General features: G+C 43.5%; 1 protein-coding gene and 2 long non-coding RNA genes across 5 annotated transcripts in view; 2 read left to right on the plus strand and 1 right to left on the minus strand.

The window, feature by feature from the left end:
* The window catches only part of robo3 (roundabout, axon guidance receptor, homolog 3 (Drosophila)), a 79,277-nt gene extending 71,839 nt beyond the window's left edge, over nucleotides 1-7,438 (plus strand). For 2 of the 3 annotated variants that reach the window (XM_068331011.1, XM_068331012.1), the window contains exons 22-27: nucleotides 522-740; nucleotides 1,614-1,801; nucleotides 1,960-2,067; nucleotides 2,724-2,891; nucleotides 3,959-4,101; nucleotides 7,300-7,438. In XM_068331011.1, coding sequence (XP_068187112.1) covers nucleotides 522-740; nucleotides 1,614-1,801; nucleotides 1,960-2,067; nucleotides 2,724-2,891; nucleotides 3,959-4,101; nucleotides 7,300-7,311 — 838 coding nt within the window. In that variant the 3' untranslated portion in view covers nucleotides 7,312-7,438. The remainder of the gene's footprint in view (nucleotides 1-521; nucleotides 741-1,613; nucleotides 1,802-1,959; nucleotides 2,068-2,723; nucleotides 2,892-3,958; nucleotides 4,102-7,299) is intronic. The other variant, XM_068331013.1, reaches the window with a different exon arrangement.
* On the minus strand, nucleotides 6,120-7,433 carry LOC137605999 (uncharacterized). Its single transcript, XR_011037818.1, has 3 exons — nucleotides 7,336-7,433; nucleotides 7,015-7,111; nucleotides 6,120-6,284 (listed from the first exon to the last, which is right to left on the minus strand). It is a non-coding gene; the product is annotated as an uncharacterized lncRNA (long non-coding RNA).
* Nucleotides 7,439-10,424: 2,986 nt separating the features above from the next.
* LOC137606550 (uncharacterized) lies at nucleotides 10,425-12,215 on the plus strand. Its single transcript, XR_011037863.1, has 4 exons — nucleotides 10,425-10,735; nucleotides 11,205-11,528; nucleotides 11,608-11,891; nucleotides 12,096-12,215. It is a non-coding gene; the product is annotated as an uncharacterized lncRNA (long non-coding RNA).
* Nucleotides 12,216-17,183: the final 4,968 nt, after the last annotated feature.

Raw genomic sequence — 17,183 nt, forward strand, 5'->3', positions numbered from 1 at the left:
ACAGATATTACTACAGATATTACTACAGATATTACTACAGATATTACTACAGATATTACTACAGATATTACTTCAGATATTACTTCAGATATTACTACAGATATTACTGATATGTGTGTGAAGGTTCTGTCAGCCTGGTTCAGTGTCCACAGGAGAAAATGTGAATTAAAGGAAAAGAAAACTGTTGAGTGAAAAGCAGAAGTAAAACAACAACTGTATTGCATCTTTAGTTATTTCTAAAACTGTGTTTTGAAATGACTACCAGTCTTTAACATTTTGATAAAACTAATATATAATTTTACTTTTTTTTTTTTTTACTTAAACGGTTATGTTATTAACAAAAACATGTGATGAACAGATTTATTTTTTATTTTGTACTGTTGGCTAAACTCAATCCCTCTATTCTTCTACCGTATATTCTGTTATTACTTTTGGGATGCATAAACGCTGGGATGCACAGAGGTTTGTTGAAGTGCATCCCAGGATGGACTACTTTCTGTAAATGGTCTTTGTGTCTGTAGTTCGGATGAGGAGTGGTGCCCCCCCCTCCCAGAGAGGACCTATCTGATGGAAGGCTGTGAGGACGGGCCGTCGACCCCGCAGAGGAACACCGCCTCGTCTCCAGCCACCTCCTACAGCCACCAGTCCACCGCCACGCTCACCCCATCGCCTCACGAGGAGCCCCGGGTCCCCCAAGACCTCCCCCGCCTCCCCCAGGTGGACAGCCAGCAGCTGACACGGTGTGTAAACCAGTTCTGCACCGATGGTGTGAGTCGTGTGTGTGTGTGCTGCAGGAACTGGTGACCCTGAACCCCCCTCGTGAACAAACACCCTGCATCTGCTCCATCATTTTTAGTTGGACTGTTCCTTTAAGGAAGCACAAGAGATTGCATTGATGGGTTTTCACCAATTAATCAGCTCTGATAGGATGTTTTCATAATCAATCAGCGTCACAAGCTCCACCAATCAGCTTCAGGCAGCGATTACTGACTTGGACCGAAAATTTAAGATTTAATTCAACCTATTTGGATCATCATGGGAAATAAATCCATCACATAAGTTTCAAACACCTTTTTTTAGCATCAACTTTTAGCCAACTGTGTGATTGTGTCGCTTCTAGAAGGAAAAACGTACCGAGACAAATGACAAACGTAACTCACCAACTTGGATCAATACCCTCTGAGCCTGAACTGCTCTGTATTTTAAGACTAATGTTAGCAAAATTTTAAATAATGGCTTTCAAAGCTCTCTTTAATGATGCATGTTCACACTGCAGCTGCACATTTTCATTTATCATCCACTATTGATTTTTTTGGATCCAGGAAAGGCTCCATCATTGCCTGTAAGTTATCATTTTTAAAGCATTCATTGATCCACTTGTGCACTAACCAGAAAACAAATAATCCACTTAAAAATTTTTAAAATTAATTAATTTTTAGTTTTAGTTTTTTGTTTATTTCATTTTTTATTATAAAAAAAAAAGAAGCAGATAAAAATGTAAAAAAAACAAACTTGACGGTTAATTATTTTTTTATCAGCCTCTGAATCAAAGGTGTGACTCTGATCCAACCACCTCCTTCCCTCCGGTAACATCTTGTCTCTACTCGCCGTAGCAGAAGGTTACCCTGTGGTACGGTGCCGGTTTCCCAGGCGCCCACCCAGTCCAACCCCCACCTGTCCGGCCAACAGCATCACAGCTCATCAGAGGTTGGCGCGCTGCAGTGCCAAAGCCCCGCCCATCGCTGCCTGCACGGCCAGGGCCCCGCCCTCAATGAAGACAGCGTCAGCGCGACTGCACACGGTAAACTGACTAACACGTCATGCAACACACACACACACACTTTAGCAAACATGTATGAGCCTCCACTATGGCGCTGTCTGTAATCTAAATAATCCACATGCTGAAAACATGAAATGCTCCAAGGCAGCTTTATGTTCCTCTCCCCCCTCCCCATCCAGCGCCCAGTCGTTCATCCCCAGGAGATCCGTCCACCCCCCCCAGCCAGAAGTTACGAGTGAAGAAAAAGGTGTCCAAGAGTTCAGCCTACAGACGAGACATTCAAGGAGGTGAGGGGGGGTCTGCTGGCCTCAGACAGAGTTTTATGACCGTCATTAAATCTGTCAGAGAACATCAAAACGTTCCAGCAGCCAGAACAGAACTGAGCTGCAGAACAGAAAATGAAGCCTAGTTATTATTCATTACTCTTTGTCAGTGAGGGAATAAACACAGCCCATGATAATCCATCAAATGTATGCACATTTAAATGTGATTCACCATTCAGGAGAGATGTGTTTTCCAGATGATATACATGGATTTGATTTGTAATCTTATTTTACAGTCTGTTTTGTCTGCATGTTTTCACCGTCTCTAATCAGACGCGGATGAAACATGAAAACCCGATCAGAAAGAAATCATGTTAACATCCTGTTTCCTCTGTTTTGTACATGAAAACAGGAAGTAACTGTAAATATTCCTGTTTTAACAGTAACACAAACCTTTCACTAAAATACAGTATTTTCCACACTAAAAGGCGCACCTAAAAGCCTTTAATTTTCTTAAAAACGATGATGCACCTTATATATGAATTTTATTTATTATATTTTTATTTTGATAGGCCTTTCATTGAAAATGTGCCTTATAATCCATGGCGCTTCATAGTATGGAAAATACTGCAGCTTAAATGATTCCAGTCTCCATGCATTTCTTTCCCTTCCCTGTTTAGACCTGCCTCCCCCTCCGGAGCCCCCCCCAGAGGAGAGCAGGCTGCAGGGGCTCCAGGGAAGCGTGGAGGCCACTGACGTGACCAGCGGCGCTCCGTCCTCCCTGGAGAGGAGGGAATACAGCAGCGGCAGCCATCAGCGGAAAGGCTCCGGACAAAGACACCCCGACAGTAAGGAAGACACCCCGACAGTAAGGAAGACACCCCGACAGTAAGGCTGCGGCGCTGCAGAGCCGACGGGAGTCAGAGTTCAGTTTAAAGGCTGCAGAATCAGAGTTGGCACAGAAATGGTTCCATCCTGGTAGAAAAAGGATGAGGAGACGTTTGTGCTGCATCATGATCCACTGCTGCACTGCAGCATTTTGTTGTGTCATGTTTCAGACCCTCAGTGGTCACCAGATCATTCCTGATGAATGTTTTACAGCATTCATACATGCACACACATCACAAGTTGATGGACATGAATGAAAACTCCAGGTGTGGTTCAAGAAAACCCATAAATCCTGTAAGAAAATGTCTCCTCACAGGAGAAGATCGTGACTCTTGATGATAAAATTCACATCATGCTCTTCAACAGAAGCTCATCAGTGAAAATCAGACATCTAATTGTGGAATTTAGGGTCACATTCACTGAGGGCCACATCAGCATAACGGCGGTCCTCAAAGGGCCAGATGTAACTAATAAATGTAACTACAAGTAATTTAATGTAATGTAACATAAATGTAACTACTCCTTAATGTTAAATAACTGAATTTATTACTTATTCAAGTTACAAACATCACAGTTACACAGAAAAAAAATATGTTTCTCTGTTATAATAAATTCTTTTAATCTGTCAGGTTATTAAACCCACAGAATTCCATCAATCAAGGATCAAACTATCAATGAATAAAAGAAAAATAACATCAGACACAAGTTAGGACGTTAACTTTGTTCACAACGTTTAGTCAGAGTTAAAATGGGTTTAATTACTGCATTGTGGGAAATGTAGTTTTTGGTCAAAGCACACTTTTATTTATTTATTTTTAGACACTGATGATGTGGAGGGCCACACTTGGCCCCCGGGCCTTGAGTTTGACACATGTGGTGTCAGATGATGCTGCAGCGCTGTTTTGTCGTGACGCTTCAGAAATGTGTTGTCATCGGTCCAGCAGCTATTTGTGGATCTAAATCCACCTTCATGTTGCCGTGACGCCACAGCCTCCTTGTGCTGACTCCATCATGCTGCCCCCTGCAGGTGAGGAGCTGATGGCCTACAGCAGTAAAGCCACCCACCTGTCCAGGGGTCAGATGTCCAGTAACTGCTCCACCACAGGAAGCTCCTCATCCAGAGGCTCCACCGGCTCCCGGGGGCCCGGCTCCGCCAGAAAGCACAGCGAGGTGGGACCCAGCCCAGTTAATGACTTTATAATCAGTGCGAGTAAAAAAAGTCTCTTTTCACCTCCAACGGTTTTAATAATTGATGCTTTTAGATATTTATGAGCGAGAGAAGAAATCCTGCTAGGAGAGGTTCAAGTGCTTCACTTTATCTACAGATATTTATGAGCGAGAGAAGAAATCCTGCTAGGAGAGGTTCAAGTGCTTCACTTTATCTACAGATCATCACTTTTGCTCCATAAAACACACATAGGCTGATATGAAAGGACGTCTACATTCCCTTGACGCCAACACACACACACACACACACACACACACACACACACACACACACACACACACTCAGATCCACCATTACCATTTAGACACAGCTTTACAGTAGAGTTGTGCTCCTTTACACAAACCCTCCAGGCTCCCTTGTGAGCAGGAGAACGAGCCATTACAGAAGAACCGCAGGCTCTGCAGGGATTTTGTGTGAGCGAGACGATGCTGACATTGTTCCACACATCCCATAATACCACTGGAGGTTTGTCAGATCGGTTGTGGATCAGTGTAGTGGTTTAAAGCCAGAGTATAACAGCATCGTGGGTCTGTGGACCTGCTGACTGACATCAGGAACAGAAGCAGCTCTTAAGGCACCACAGCATGAGCAGTGTGTGTGTGTGTGTGTGTGTGTGTGTGTGTGTGTGTGTGTGTGTGTGTGTGTGTGTGTGTGTGTGTGTGTGTGTGTGTGTGTGTGTGTGTGTGTGTGTGTGTCAACACACACATATTAGAAGAATTATTCCTCTGTCAGGGTAACGTGCAGAAGAGGAACCAGATCGGTTTGACTGAACCAGAGTGAACAGGGAGGATGAGTAGTGGGAAATAATCTCATGTTACTTCTTTAATCAGTCACAGCATCATTTACAAAGGAAGACGTACCTGGAAGTTTAAATGAGAGCTGCAGTACAGAAAATAAAAATGTTAAATTTTTTCAATTGCATCATTGTAGGATTATAGGAAGTGATAAAATATTCCTCATTGCTTCAAACAATTATTTTTGGCTTAAATAACCAAATTTAGTTTTTATCATTAAATTTCATCTGTCTGGGTAAAACCGGTGATATCACTGAATATTTTTTAATAAAAGAACAATAAAAAAATAAATAAAATTATATATATTTATATATATATAATTATAAATATTTATAAATTCAAATTTAAAAAATATATAGATGTTATTTATTTATTTGTTTTCAATTAAGAAATTAAAAAAACCACGATCAGGCCCTTGATTGATTATTGAAAGGCGTTCAGGTTTGACTGGGCAGAATGAAGCTACTCATCGGGTGTGAAATTTTTAATAAAGAAACGTAAGTGCTTGTTAGCTGTATTTATACATCATTGAAACAGAAAAAGGGAACCTGTGGAGTTTATTATCAGACATGAAATGAGAGCTGATTCTTAAAGGCTGACGGTTTGGAGCAGAAACGACGTCCCGCTGACAAAAGCTACTGGATAAACATCTAAAATCAAAGTGTGCATGAATAAATAGAGACGACTAATTGATACAGACAGAGTGTGTGTGTGTGTGTGTGTGTGTGTGTGTGTGTGTGTGTGTGTGTGTGTGTGTGTGTGTGTGTGTGTGTGTGTGTGTGTGTTTGTGTGTGTGTGTCCAGACGCTGAGTAAACACACTGCAGGGTGAAATGATGCAGCAGGTTATTAGTGGAGCAGATTCATCAGGACCAGCAGCAGCTTTTACGAATTATTTTATTGCTGAACTTGTTAAGTTTAACTCTGAAACCCGACGCGTCACCATAAAGCTGCCTGTGGACGGGGACAGAGAAAGGATGGCCCCAGTGTGGGTCCCCCCCCACCCCCCACATAACGCACATCTGACGTGGGAATGGAGCACAGACCCCGTAAAAGTGACACACACTCTCACAATCACTCCTTTCACTCTCTTGTATCTCATCCCCCCCCCCCCCCCCCCCCCCCCGTGGCACAATAAGGAACACCCCCTCCCCCCACACCCCCCAGCTGACCCATACTGGCCTTTTCACGCCTTTGCTGTGGACATGAAAGAATGACCTCTTAATCCGCAATAAAGTCGGAGGTGTTTCCACAGGAAGTCTGGGTTGGGTTACCCCGTCCTCCTGGGGTGCAGCTGGCTGCTATCTTTGCCCTTTGACCCCCAGGGGTCAGTCTGTAATTTAAGGGGCAGTAGATTAGAGGCTGTCAGGACATATCACACATCTGTACCATACAAACAGTGGTGCACGTTCAGAGGGACTACAGATTAAAACGAGCTTTAAGCTGGTCTGTGTGACATATTTGTTGAAGGTTTTTGTTAAATAAAGAAAATGAAATAAACAAAGTAATCAATAATTTGTTTTATTTCTGATCGGATTCTGATTGTTTTGTTTTAAATGAGCAGATTCTCTCCTCCACATCTGTCTGTCAGTCACTCTTGATGCTTGTGGAGATGCTTGCCTCGGTCACATGACTACCTTCTTAAAGGGGCCGCTCCGACTGCTGACACAGAATACGTTAGCGCTAAACTGAAACTCCCAAGCTAGCAGAACCAAAAAAAACATGTTGCCATGACATTACGAGGACGCTGTTAATAAAATTGATTCATATTTATTATTAATGATTTACATTATTTATTCTTTTTATTTAGTTATTATTGTTGTTATTATTTATATTACTGTTTTATCATTATTATTTATTATTTTACTTATTTTTATTAATTATTATTATTTTGTATTCAGAATTACTTAACACTTGAAACTAAGTCCTTTGCACAGAGTTGTCAAAGAATTTTGTTGTACACTTGTGTATAATGACATTAAAAGGCATTCCATTCTATTCTATTCCATTCTATTCTATTGTGCTGGTCTATCATGTTATTTTGTTGTGTTCATGCTCCACACCTTAAAGGCCGGTCCGTGAACATATTGTCTGACGTTAAACCGGTCTGTGGTGTAGACAGGAGAGCACTGATCCACGTTACACCAGACACCCACATTCCTGCAACAACATGAATGCACAATAGACTTTTTTGCAGAAACGACAACCTTTGTAACCTCTGTGTTCCAATCCCACTGGAAATCTGCTGCTAACTTCATGCATAACTCAAAAAAAATGCTAAAACACATTCAAACACATGGATTTTATGTTGGAGTTGAATTCACACTCAAATATTTCCCTTCTCCTAGGAGATGAGATAGACTCCAGTGGCGTTATCACTCTACCTTCGATGCCTCCATCATCCTCCATCTTTCCATCTTGGACACGACGTGCCGGACAAGAAAAGCGTTTTGGGTTTCAGGACGACCGACTCTGTCTTTGCTGTGAAAGAAGGAACAACAGACTTCATGTTTTTGGTATTACTCTGATTATTTATGAGCTGTAAAGCGCGCTCGCCCCTCATGATTTGTAAATACCCGTCAGTACCGTTCTTCTGTGGGCTCTGGATGCAGGGAAAGAGACGTATATTGTATTTATCAGGATTTAAAAAACAATGTAAAAAAGCCTGTTACTATAAAACTCATGTCTTCTTGAATGTGCCAGCATTTCGTCAAAATGTCTCATTTTTCGGAAGCACGTTAGCCACTGTTGCACTCTCTTGTTGTGATGGTAAAGCAACAGAAACATGAAGCACAAAGTGTGTTTGGTGGTCGAGAAAAGCCAAATGGAGGCGGTTCTCTCTCCCCTGGGGGGTGGGGTGGGGGTGGGGACGCTTCTCTGCTGGGACCACGTCCGCTACGAATGTCAGACTTCCTTTTGGTTTCTCTGCAGTGAAATGTGGCAGCAGAAAGGAAGGCTTTTTAAAAGTTCGATTGTAACCCCCCCCTATAGCTCCTTTCTGTCCCCCTCCCCCCTTGTTTGTCTGAGGGTCTGCAGTTGTGAGATAAAAATTTGCATATACTCCTTCCAAAACAAAAAAAAACGTGTCTGTGGGCTGACTTTTTTGTACTCTTGTCGTTTTGTAAATGTACAATAAAATCCATTTGCTGATCCCAGCTTCTCTTTGTTTCCTTCAGCAGCTTTCAGGAAGTCCACCTGGATGTTTGTTCACCCCCCCTCACCAAAAACAATACACACTCAATGTAAAATGAAAAGTAGAGGACAAAACAGTCTGTTCTGAAATATCTTCCTCCAACATGTGAGTGTGGGTGTCCAGGTGAGGCGTGTCCAGGTGTGAACATGCGTGTTCTGTTCCGCTCCACGCCCACCTGAACACATGATCTCCTCACACCAGCAAGGACATGCCGTGTTACCGTGGCGATGCATCAAGATTCATGATGGTGGTTTTATGATACAGCTCAGTCTGCAGATTGTGTTCCATTCACTGTGTGTGTGTGTGTGTGTGTGTGTGTGTGTGTGTGTGTGTGTGTGTGTGTGTGTGTGTGTGTGTGTGTGTGTGTGTGTGTGTGTGTGTGTGTGTGTGTGTTAAATGGAAGGACAGGAAGAGGAGGTCCAGGAAGGAGGAAGACACAGATATGTTAAATGTATAAGATGAAGACTTGTTGAGCCACTGACATCTGATTGGCTGACATCTGATTGGCTGACATCTGATTGGCTGACATCTGATTGGCTGACATCTGATTGGTTACTCACCAAAACTGAACAAAAGCCAAAGTGCTAAAAGTGAGCTAAATCAACCAAGATGGAAACCTTTAGAAGGGTTTCATCAGTCATTCTAAAACACACTATTTTCACGTCAGACTCAAGCTAGCTAGAGACGATGCTTCATATTTCAGTCACACACTCACTACCGCCCCCTGCTGGTAGCTGGTAGTAAGCGCCCCCCCCCCCACCCAGAATACATTGACCGGCCGTGTCCTGCTGCTGTTTGCTCCTGTCACCGCTGACATGATGCTGATATTTGGTATTTCTGGGCTTTAAAGGTTAACCACACCTTAATGAATCCCACTGGGGTCAGCATAAAAGGTCACAAGGTCACAGGAGAATCATCAGTCACACGAGTGAAGGTGTGAATGTCAATGCATGCGGTAGAGTCTATCTCTATTGGTCGGCTCTCCAATAGGCATCTAAACTTCTTTAATGTTCATCTTCCTGACACGTCTGCTTCGGCCAAAACGAAACAAACTTCTGAAGTTCTATTTGCTTCTTAATCCCATAATGCCTCATTCTTCCCTCGCCGTTGCAGCAGGCTGCACCCGGCTGAGAGCTGCTCGCGCTGAGGAGCATGAAATTGCCGTCGCTCTTCTCTGAGATCGCAACACACACTCCCTCCTGCCGTTCACCTGAGACGAGCCACGCTCCCTCCAGTGCTCAACAGATACTCTGTCGTGTTGTGGCACTCACAAGACTCACAGGCTCACACACACACACACACACACACACACACACACACACACACACACACACACACACAGACAAGTACATAAATACCCATGGGTGTGTTTCTTGTCTCGGCGCACTGTGATCAGGTGAAAAGAAGATAAGATGCTTCAGCGCCGACCACAAGGAGAGCTGACGGAGTGGCTGCAGAGTGGAGACACAGAGACCACAGTGATGATGGAGGTAGGTGGAGTTGATCTGCAGTCTGTTAATATTAGACATGGAGCACGTGTATTTGACTTAAACAAAATACATTGAAATAATTTTAAATTATGTTACGTTACTAGAGCTTAAATGAGATATATTCCACTAAAACATTACATTTTATTCTATTGTCAGTCCCTCAGAGAGTTGTTGTTGTTGTTGCTTTTTTCTCTCGGGGTTCTTGAGAAGGACGTCACATGACCTTCCACACCACACCCACAGTGATCATGATGCATATGATGGGAGACGCTATTGGCACCAGTAAAGGTCAACAGGTAAGACAAAGGGAAGATTTATGTCACTGACCTTTTACAGCAGGGGTCTCCAAACTATTTCCTGTAAGGGCCACATACCGTTTCCCTTCTCTGATGGGGGGCCGGGGTCAGTTTGTACTAGAAATTTCAAGGGTACCTTAATGTACACATTTACTGTCTCCACAAAGCCACACATTACCAAATATAAATAACCCTTAACAGAAAAAAGTCGTGAAATAAATAATAACTATTAATGAAATAAAGAACACTATCTATGAAATAGATAACAACCAAGACCCTCTCTAGGACCGAAACGACCGACGAACACTTGAGCTGATTTAACCCTGCATTCATGTGAATTCTGTTGAATTGAAAAGGTACAGATTTTTTTAAATTTTCCGTTTAAATTATTGACATCCGTGTTGATAAGTTTTAATCAATATACTGTATTAATTCCATTGATTTTGTTCAAACTCTAGTGCTGTTTTATTATTTAGGTATGGCTTTGAGCGTGTTGAGCAGGATAAAGACCGGAACTCCGTTCCTTTCGGATAAACGAACGAACATTCCCGAGTTTAGCCGAGCCGAGAGGTGACGCGGTGTTTCATGAAGTTTGGCTCGGCTGAAACAAGCCGTGATGACGGTCGTTCCGTTTGCTGACGTCACCGGAAAATAAAGCAGGTGGATTTCCGGAGTAGGTTGGAGTTTAGCGAACCGGAGAAAAATGGACCGGAAGCGTGTTGGTGGCCGGAAACCAGATAATAACAAGAAAAACAAGATGGAAGATTTAACGAGGAGCGGTTTGAGAAGAAAAAGTGGCTAAAAGGTAGGTAACAGGTGACTAACAGGTAGCTAACAGCTAGCAGCGGGTTAGCCGGAAGTCACCGAGTTTAGCTTCAATGCTAAAGTCGGTGACTTCCGGTCAAACGAGCCGCTATTCGGTTTCTCTTTAAAGTCGATCCTCCGCTTTTGGGACTTAAATCAGATTTTTTAGTGGATGGTTTTAAATCTGACGCCAGTGGACAGATTTTCTGCTTTTATTTTGGGTTTCAGGGACGTGAATAACTTTTTTTTTGCAGTGGTCGCACGTCAGTGAATGACGTCACTGGTTAAAAACACATAGATCGATAGATACTTTATTAATCCCGGAGGAAATTGTATAAATATACTTATATTTATACTTATATATATAATATATATATATATATAATATATATATATATATATATATATATATATATATATATATATATATATATATTTAAAGGTTTTCTCTACATCTCCTCTCATCACAGGTGTTAACCCATTGAGATCCGTGACGGCTATTGTCTGTACAGAAACGACACTCGCTACACTGCAAAGGATTCTGGGTAACAGGAACTTCGTGTGTACAAACATGGACACGTAGGAGAAGGTGGCGATGAGGATGGCCAGTGATGAAGAAGGGGGGAGAGACGTCATCAGAGCTTCTGATGCCTGTTATTTGGACTGGAACATGTCCTCCATCAGAACATGGACTCAGAACCGTCTCCTAACTCCGTTCTGTCCCGGGTTCCAGATGTGGACGCTCCTGACCCCCTGAATCCGGATCCACGCTGAGTCAGCCAAACAAGCTGATGGTAGGAGAAACGTTGTTTATCTGAATCCACGTGGTTCTGTTTGCTTTAAATGAGTGTCACTGACATTTTTTCCCATCAGACCTTGGGGCAGTACAAGGCGGCTAACGCATGGAGGAGATGCAGCGGGACGGGCGGAGCAGGGATCTGGAGTCTGGGGACGGTCTGGTGGACGTCAGCAGTCTGTCTGTCTGCCAGTAGCTGTCGATCCCCCTCAGAGCGGCGTCCAATCAGCTGACCCGAATGTTTCCGAATCAGTTCCACCTGAGAGACGACGGCTCCGAGCCTCCTGAGACGCCTGCTGCACCTGGACAGCTCCCAGAGGACGTGTCCCCACCTGACCGAGAACCATCCAATCAGAGCAGAGTAAGTGTCTGTGTGGGAGGAGCCAGAGGGCAGGCCCACAACTTCCTGAAAACAGGTGTCAGTGGATTCTCTGATCGATTCACGGAGTGATTCACTGATTGCTTCACTGATTGCTTCACTGATTGATTCTTTGATTGATTCACTGATTGATTCTTTGATTGATTCACTGATCGTTTCACTGATTGATTGTCATGTGTGTTGCAGCCTGAACACGGCTTTGACTGTTTGCCAGATGGACAGCTCAGCTTCCCAACCGGAACAAGGTGCTGCAGTTACAGAAGCTCCGCCCACCACTGAGCCCCCCCCTGCCCCCGACCCTCCCCCCAACCCTCCCCCCCAGCACTGGAACCCCCCCCTGCCCCCGACCCTCCCCCCCAGCACTGGAACCCCCCCCCTGCCCCCGACCCTCCCCCCCAGCACTGGAACCCCCCCCCTGCCCCCGACCCTCCCCCCCAGCACTGGACCCCCTCCACCACGCCACAGAAGGTCCTCCCACCACCAGCAGCTTCAGGAAACAGATTGGATGATTGATTTTTTTTACACATATTTGACTTGAAATTATTAATAAAATTCTGTTTTAAAGTCAATGCTTTCACTATTAATCACATTACAGGTTATTGATCCCACCTTTTTGGCTTCTATTGCCTGAAGATTCGTCACTTTACCGTATTGGCGGCTATGACAGAAGTTTCTTCCAACATTCGTAACTGTACGTTGCAGGATAAGAGTATCCTGTGCAATAAAGTAACTTAAGGCTACTACAGTTCATGATGGCGGTAAAATGTCAGCCGTTCCTGGTTTGATTCTCCATAACCCCAGCTTTCCAAAGCTCCAGCGGGCCAGGAGGGGACACGGCCCCCTCCGGCCTCATTTCTGTGAGACACAGCTTTGATCCAGAACCCGCAGCGAGTACGGGTTGGGCTCATTGTGGGAACTTACCCACCAGGCCACGGGCTCCTTCACACTCACACCTCTTCTCCGGGCGTATTTGTCTTCGTCATTCAGGAAACAGCCTGAAAAATGAAGGGAGGGGTGGGATTTGAACCTATAATGTCTGAACACCTGTTCAGCGCCTTAACAGGCTGAGCTACCTGACTGCACAGGAAGGAAAGGGTTGGATGTTATATTTATTATTCACAACCGACTGGGGAAAATGTAAAGGCACACAGTGGGATTTGAACCCACAACCTGAGATCTGAGTTGCTCCTCTCATCCCGCTGAGCTAAACCTCCAGCTGCTGTGCTTTAGTCTGGAACTTGTATTCATGGGGTTCACAGGTGGAGGAAACGACCAAAATGTCTCTGTAACCAGGTTTAGAACCGATTCCCCTCTACGAAGCCCTGGGTGTGTCCTCTCACCCTTCTCTGTATCTATGATCAATTTAACTCAACTATGCGCATGTTTTTGGACCCACCAGACACGTGGAGAACATGCAAACTCCTCACAGAGAGGCCCTCAGTGGGGTTTGAACCCTGACCTCCTGGCTGTGAGGCCACAGCGTTACCGCTGCGCCGCCGTGCCGCCCTGATGAGGGGACGAGGACGACATCAAGAACCTCTAAAACCACAGACCTGTTCTCCAGCACGACCCCATGACTCCTTATCTCTTTCAGGCCCCTCAACTTCTCTCCACCCCCACCCCCCCCTCGGCTATAAATCATCTCGCTCATTCATTAAGCCGGTGTCAGGGCTGAAACGCCCACCAGGTCAGGAGGAAGAGGACCGCTGGCCTGAGAGGAAGAAAAGAGGCAGACAGAAAGGGTAGGAGAGCAGGGGGGGGGGGCGTCATTTAAAGCGCCGTTCCCTCGTTCCAAAATGCACCAATTTCCATGTTAATTCGTCCCGTGACAGCTGAGATGGATGCCTGTGACTTTTTGACTAATGCCATGCAGACATAGAGGAGCAGAAATGAAGCCATTATGTAGGCGGGGGGGGGTCACGGATGGAGGTCAGAGACTGTCACGACGATGGCGCCTTACGAACAGTTGATGTTCAGGGGAAACGAGGTCTTCATGAGACACAGTCATGAGTTATATTTCACTTTCTCACACCTAAACGTGACGTGATCTTCTCCGTGGACCCCCGTCTGATAAGAAGGACCCTCTAAAAAGTTTCCGTACTGAAACGGAAGGGAATCCTGGAACCAGCAGTCCCACAAACGTCTTCACGTCTGTGGATGGAGCCGGTTTCTGGAGCCCCTGGTGGTCCTCAGACCACATTATGGAAACCACAAACCAGCGAAATGAAACGCCTGCGCCGTGCTTCACACACACACACACACACACACACACACACACACACACACACACACACACACTCATGCACCAACACCAGCGTGTGTGTGTGTGTGTGTGTGTAAGCAGCCAGCTGTCGGTGTGTGACTGACAGGCTAATATTGAAACAGATCACCCGTGTGTGTGTCATTGATTTCCAGTTAATTGAATGATTACCACTTTGGCATGCAGCACCACGGCTAACCGCCGCCGCATGGCGGTCAACCAATCAGAGCAGAGAAAGACTCTCAATCAGCTGATGTCAGGAACCCCGTGGTGATTCAGGCGGATTAGTGCAATCAGATCACAGCTCAGGCCGCGTCCCATTTCTGCCCCAGCCTTACCACTTGCCCCTAACCGTGTATTTTGCACTCTCTTGTCAAGGATGCTGTGTAACGTTTTCGGGTGCAGACTCAAACCCACGGGGCAGAAAATCCCAGAGTCCTCATGGAACAAAGGCAACAGTTCCTGCAGGTGTGCCAGAAAGCAACGGGCAGTGGAAAATAGATCCGAACAGCAGTACTCCGATCTGACAGCAGGCTTTTAGAAATATATTTAATATATTATTTCAATAAAATATTAAAAGCCTATATTTCATCCACATGTTCTATTTTACTAATCTTTCACCGTTTGGTTTGAATCCCAGCAGAATTCTCTCTGTGATCGCGACGCTAACCTCACGTCCCCGCAGATCAATAAAGTTTGACTGAATTTTAAACAGCGACTCAAGCAGGGATGAGATGAGATGAGAGATGAGATGAGATGAGATGAGATGAGATGAGATGAGAGATGAGATGAGATGAGACGAGATGAGATGTGTTGTTTTTATTTGCTTTCAGGTAGTTTTTACTCATCTGTCTTTTAGGGTTATTTTGTCCTGAATCATCTGATGAGTCCAGACTGTATCACCACCTCTCGGGGCCGTGTCCTTCCACTCACCAGGTTCCACTGGATGGAACTGAGGCCGGATCTCATTTCTGACGTCAGAATCAGAGGAAACGACTCTGGGATGAGGAATAATTATTAACTCCTCCTCCTATTACTACTACTACTACTAGTAGTACTACTAACACTATAACTGCTAATGCCAGTACTGCAACTACTACTACATAATACTACATAATACTACTAATAGTACTACTGCTAATACTACTACTACTACTACTGCTAATACTACTACTACTACTACTGTTTCTACTACTACTACTATTATGACTAATATTAATACTACTAATGCTACCTCTACTGCTACTAATAATATTATTTCTATTACTACTAATAGTATAACTATTTTAAAATTTAAAAAAATTAAAATTACTTCTACAGTACTACTATTACTACCACTACTAGTAGTAGTAATATTACTACTATTACTACTCTTACTACTACCAGATCCTGTGTGTTCATGTGTTTTTCTGCATTTGGACTAATGAGAGAAACAAACATGCACAAGAGTGTGGACCTCCGACTGTGTGTGTGTGTGTGTGTGTGTGTGTGTGTGTGTGTGTGTGTGTGTGTGTGTGTGTGTGTGTGTGTGTGTGCGCTGCTCAGTGGAGCTGGAGGCTTCATGTAGAAACATATGGCCTTTAGTGAAGGAGACAGATGAAGGATAATCCCTTTGGTAGCTCAGTACGTGTACACACACACACACACACACACACACACACACACACACACACACACACACACACACACACACACACACACACACACACACACATACAAACGAGTTAAGTTAGTAATCCTTAATTATTTGACTTTATTCATTTATCTGACTAACAGCACCAAATCCAAACAGATTTATCTCCAGAATCAAATTAACAAGAGAAAAGATGTGGAAAAAATCATTATTTTCATATTTTTGCCCTCTGACAAAGCCTGCTCCAAGTAGGAAATTGGAAAATATATTAAATGTGTAAATGTGTTCCAGTCATCAATGACTTCACGTTAGAAACACAGTGAGAATCTCAGCTTTTCCTTCTTAATAGCCAGATATGAAGATAATGCTCTTTAAGCAGGAGACAACACTGTAAAGTTGACTCCTGTGGGTGTTTTCTGGTGAGGAAACATTTGTTACACACAATTAAACTTGACACTATTCCTGTTTCTATATATACTCAGACATAAGTTTCATTCTTTTCTCCAGAGGTTTGTAATTAGACGCTGTTATCAGGTGAAGCAGCGTCTCCGTTAATCAAGCTGAACGGATGAGTTCTAAACACATCTAAACCTTCCTGCTCCGCAGAGCCATTAAGACCTGCAGCGGTCATTAAAAGCCCGCCAACAGGCCCCACTGGGTCAATGTGTGAAGACCCACATCCACAGACCCCCCCCACAGCAAACCCACTAACAACAACCCACTAAACAACCCCACAGGCTGGAAACCCCTTCAGGGACAAACACCAATACTGAGCTTCATACTACTAAATAAAAGGAAACAAAACCCTCGTGAAGCGCATGTGTGAAGGTTTTTATTCAAACATCAAAGACATCAAGTGCAGTTTATTTTCACTAAAAAATATATAAAAAATGTAAAAAGATAAAATCCTGCTGCCTACTCAATGGTTCCTAACAGGGAACTGATTCAAAAATGTTTTTTTTTACTTTACCAAATAATGTCATTAGTGATTCATTAACAATTATCAGGCATGCAAAGGTTAAGCTGTTCAAACGGCGCTTTAATTTACTCAATTCTAAAAGAAAGAAATTATTTATACATAAGAAATAAAGTTAAATCAATTATATGTAACTTTTTAAAAAAAAAAAGTTTTGCTATTATTGTTCTATTATATTTTGTTTTCAAAAAAGGACAGGGTGTATAAAAACAACAATCTTTTGAAATATAAGATAATTCCCAGAATGTAAAAGAAATCAAGAAAAAAAAAAGAAAAACAAGAACAAAGAAAATGATATATATATATATATATATATATATATATATATATATATATATATGTGTGTGTGTGTGTGTGTGTGTGTGTTTGTGTGTGTGTATTATCTGTGATACATACACGTATATA

This window comes from Antennarius striatus, chromosome 13 (genome assembly GCF_040054535.1).
Source record: "Antennarius striatus isolate MH-2024 chromosome 13, ASM4005453v1, whole genome shotgun sequence".
Classification (NCBI taxonomy): Eukaryota; Metazoa; Chordata; class Actinopteri; order Lophiiformes; family Antennariidae; genus Antennarius; species Antennarius striatus.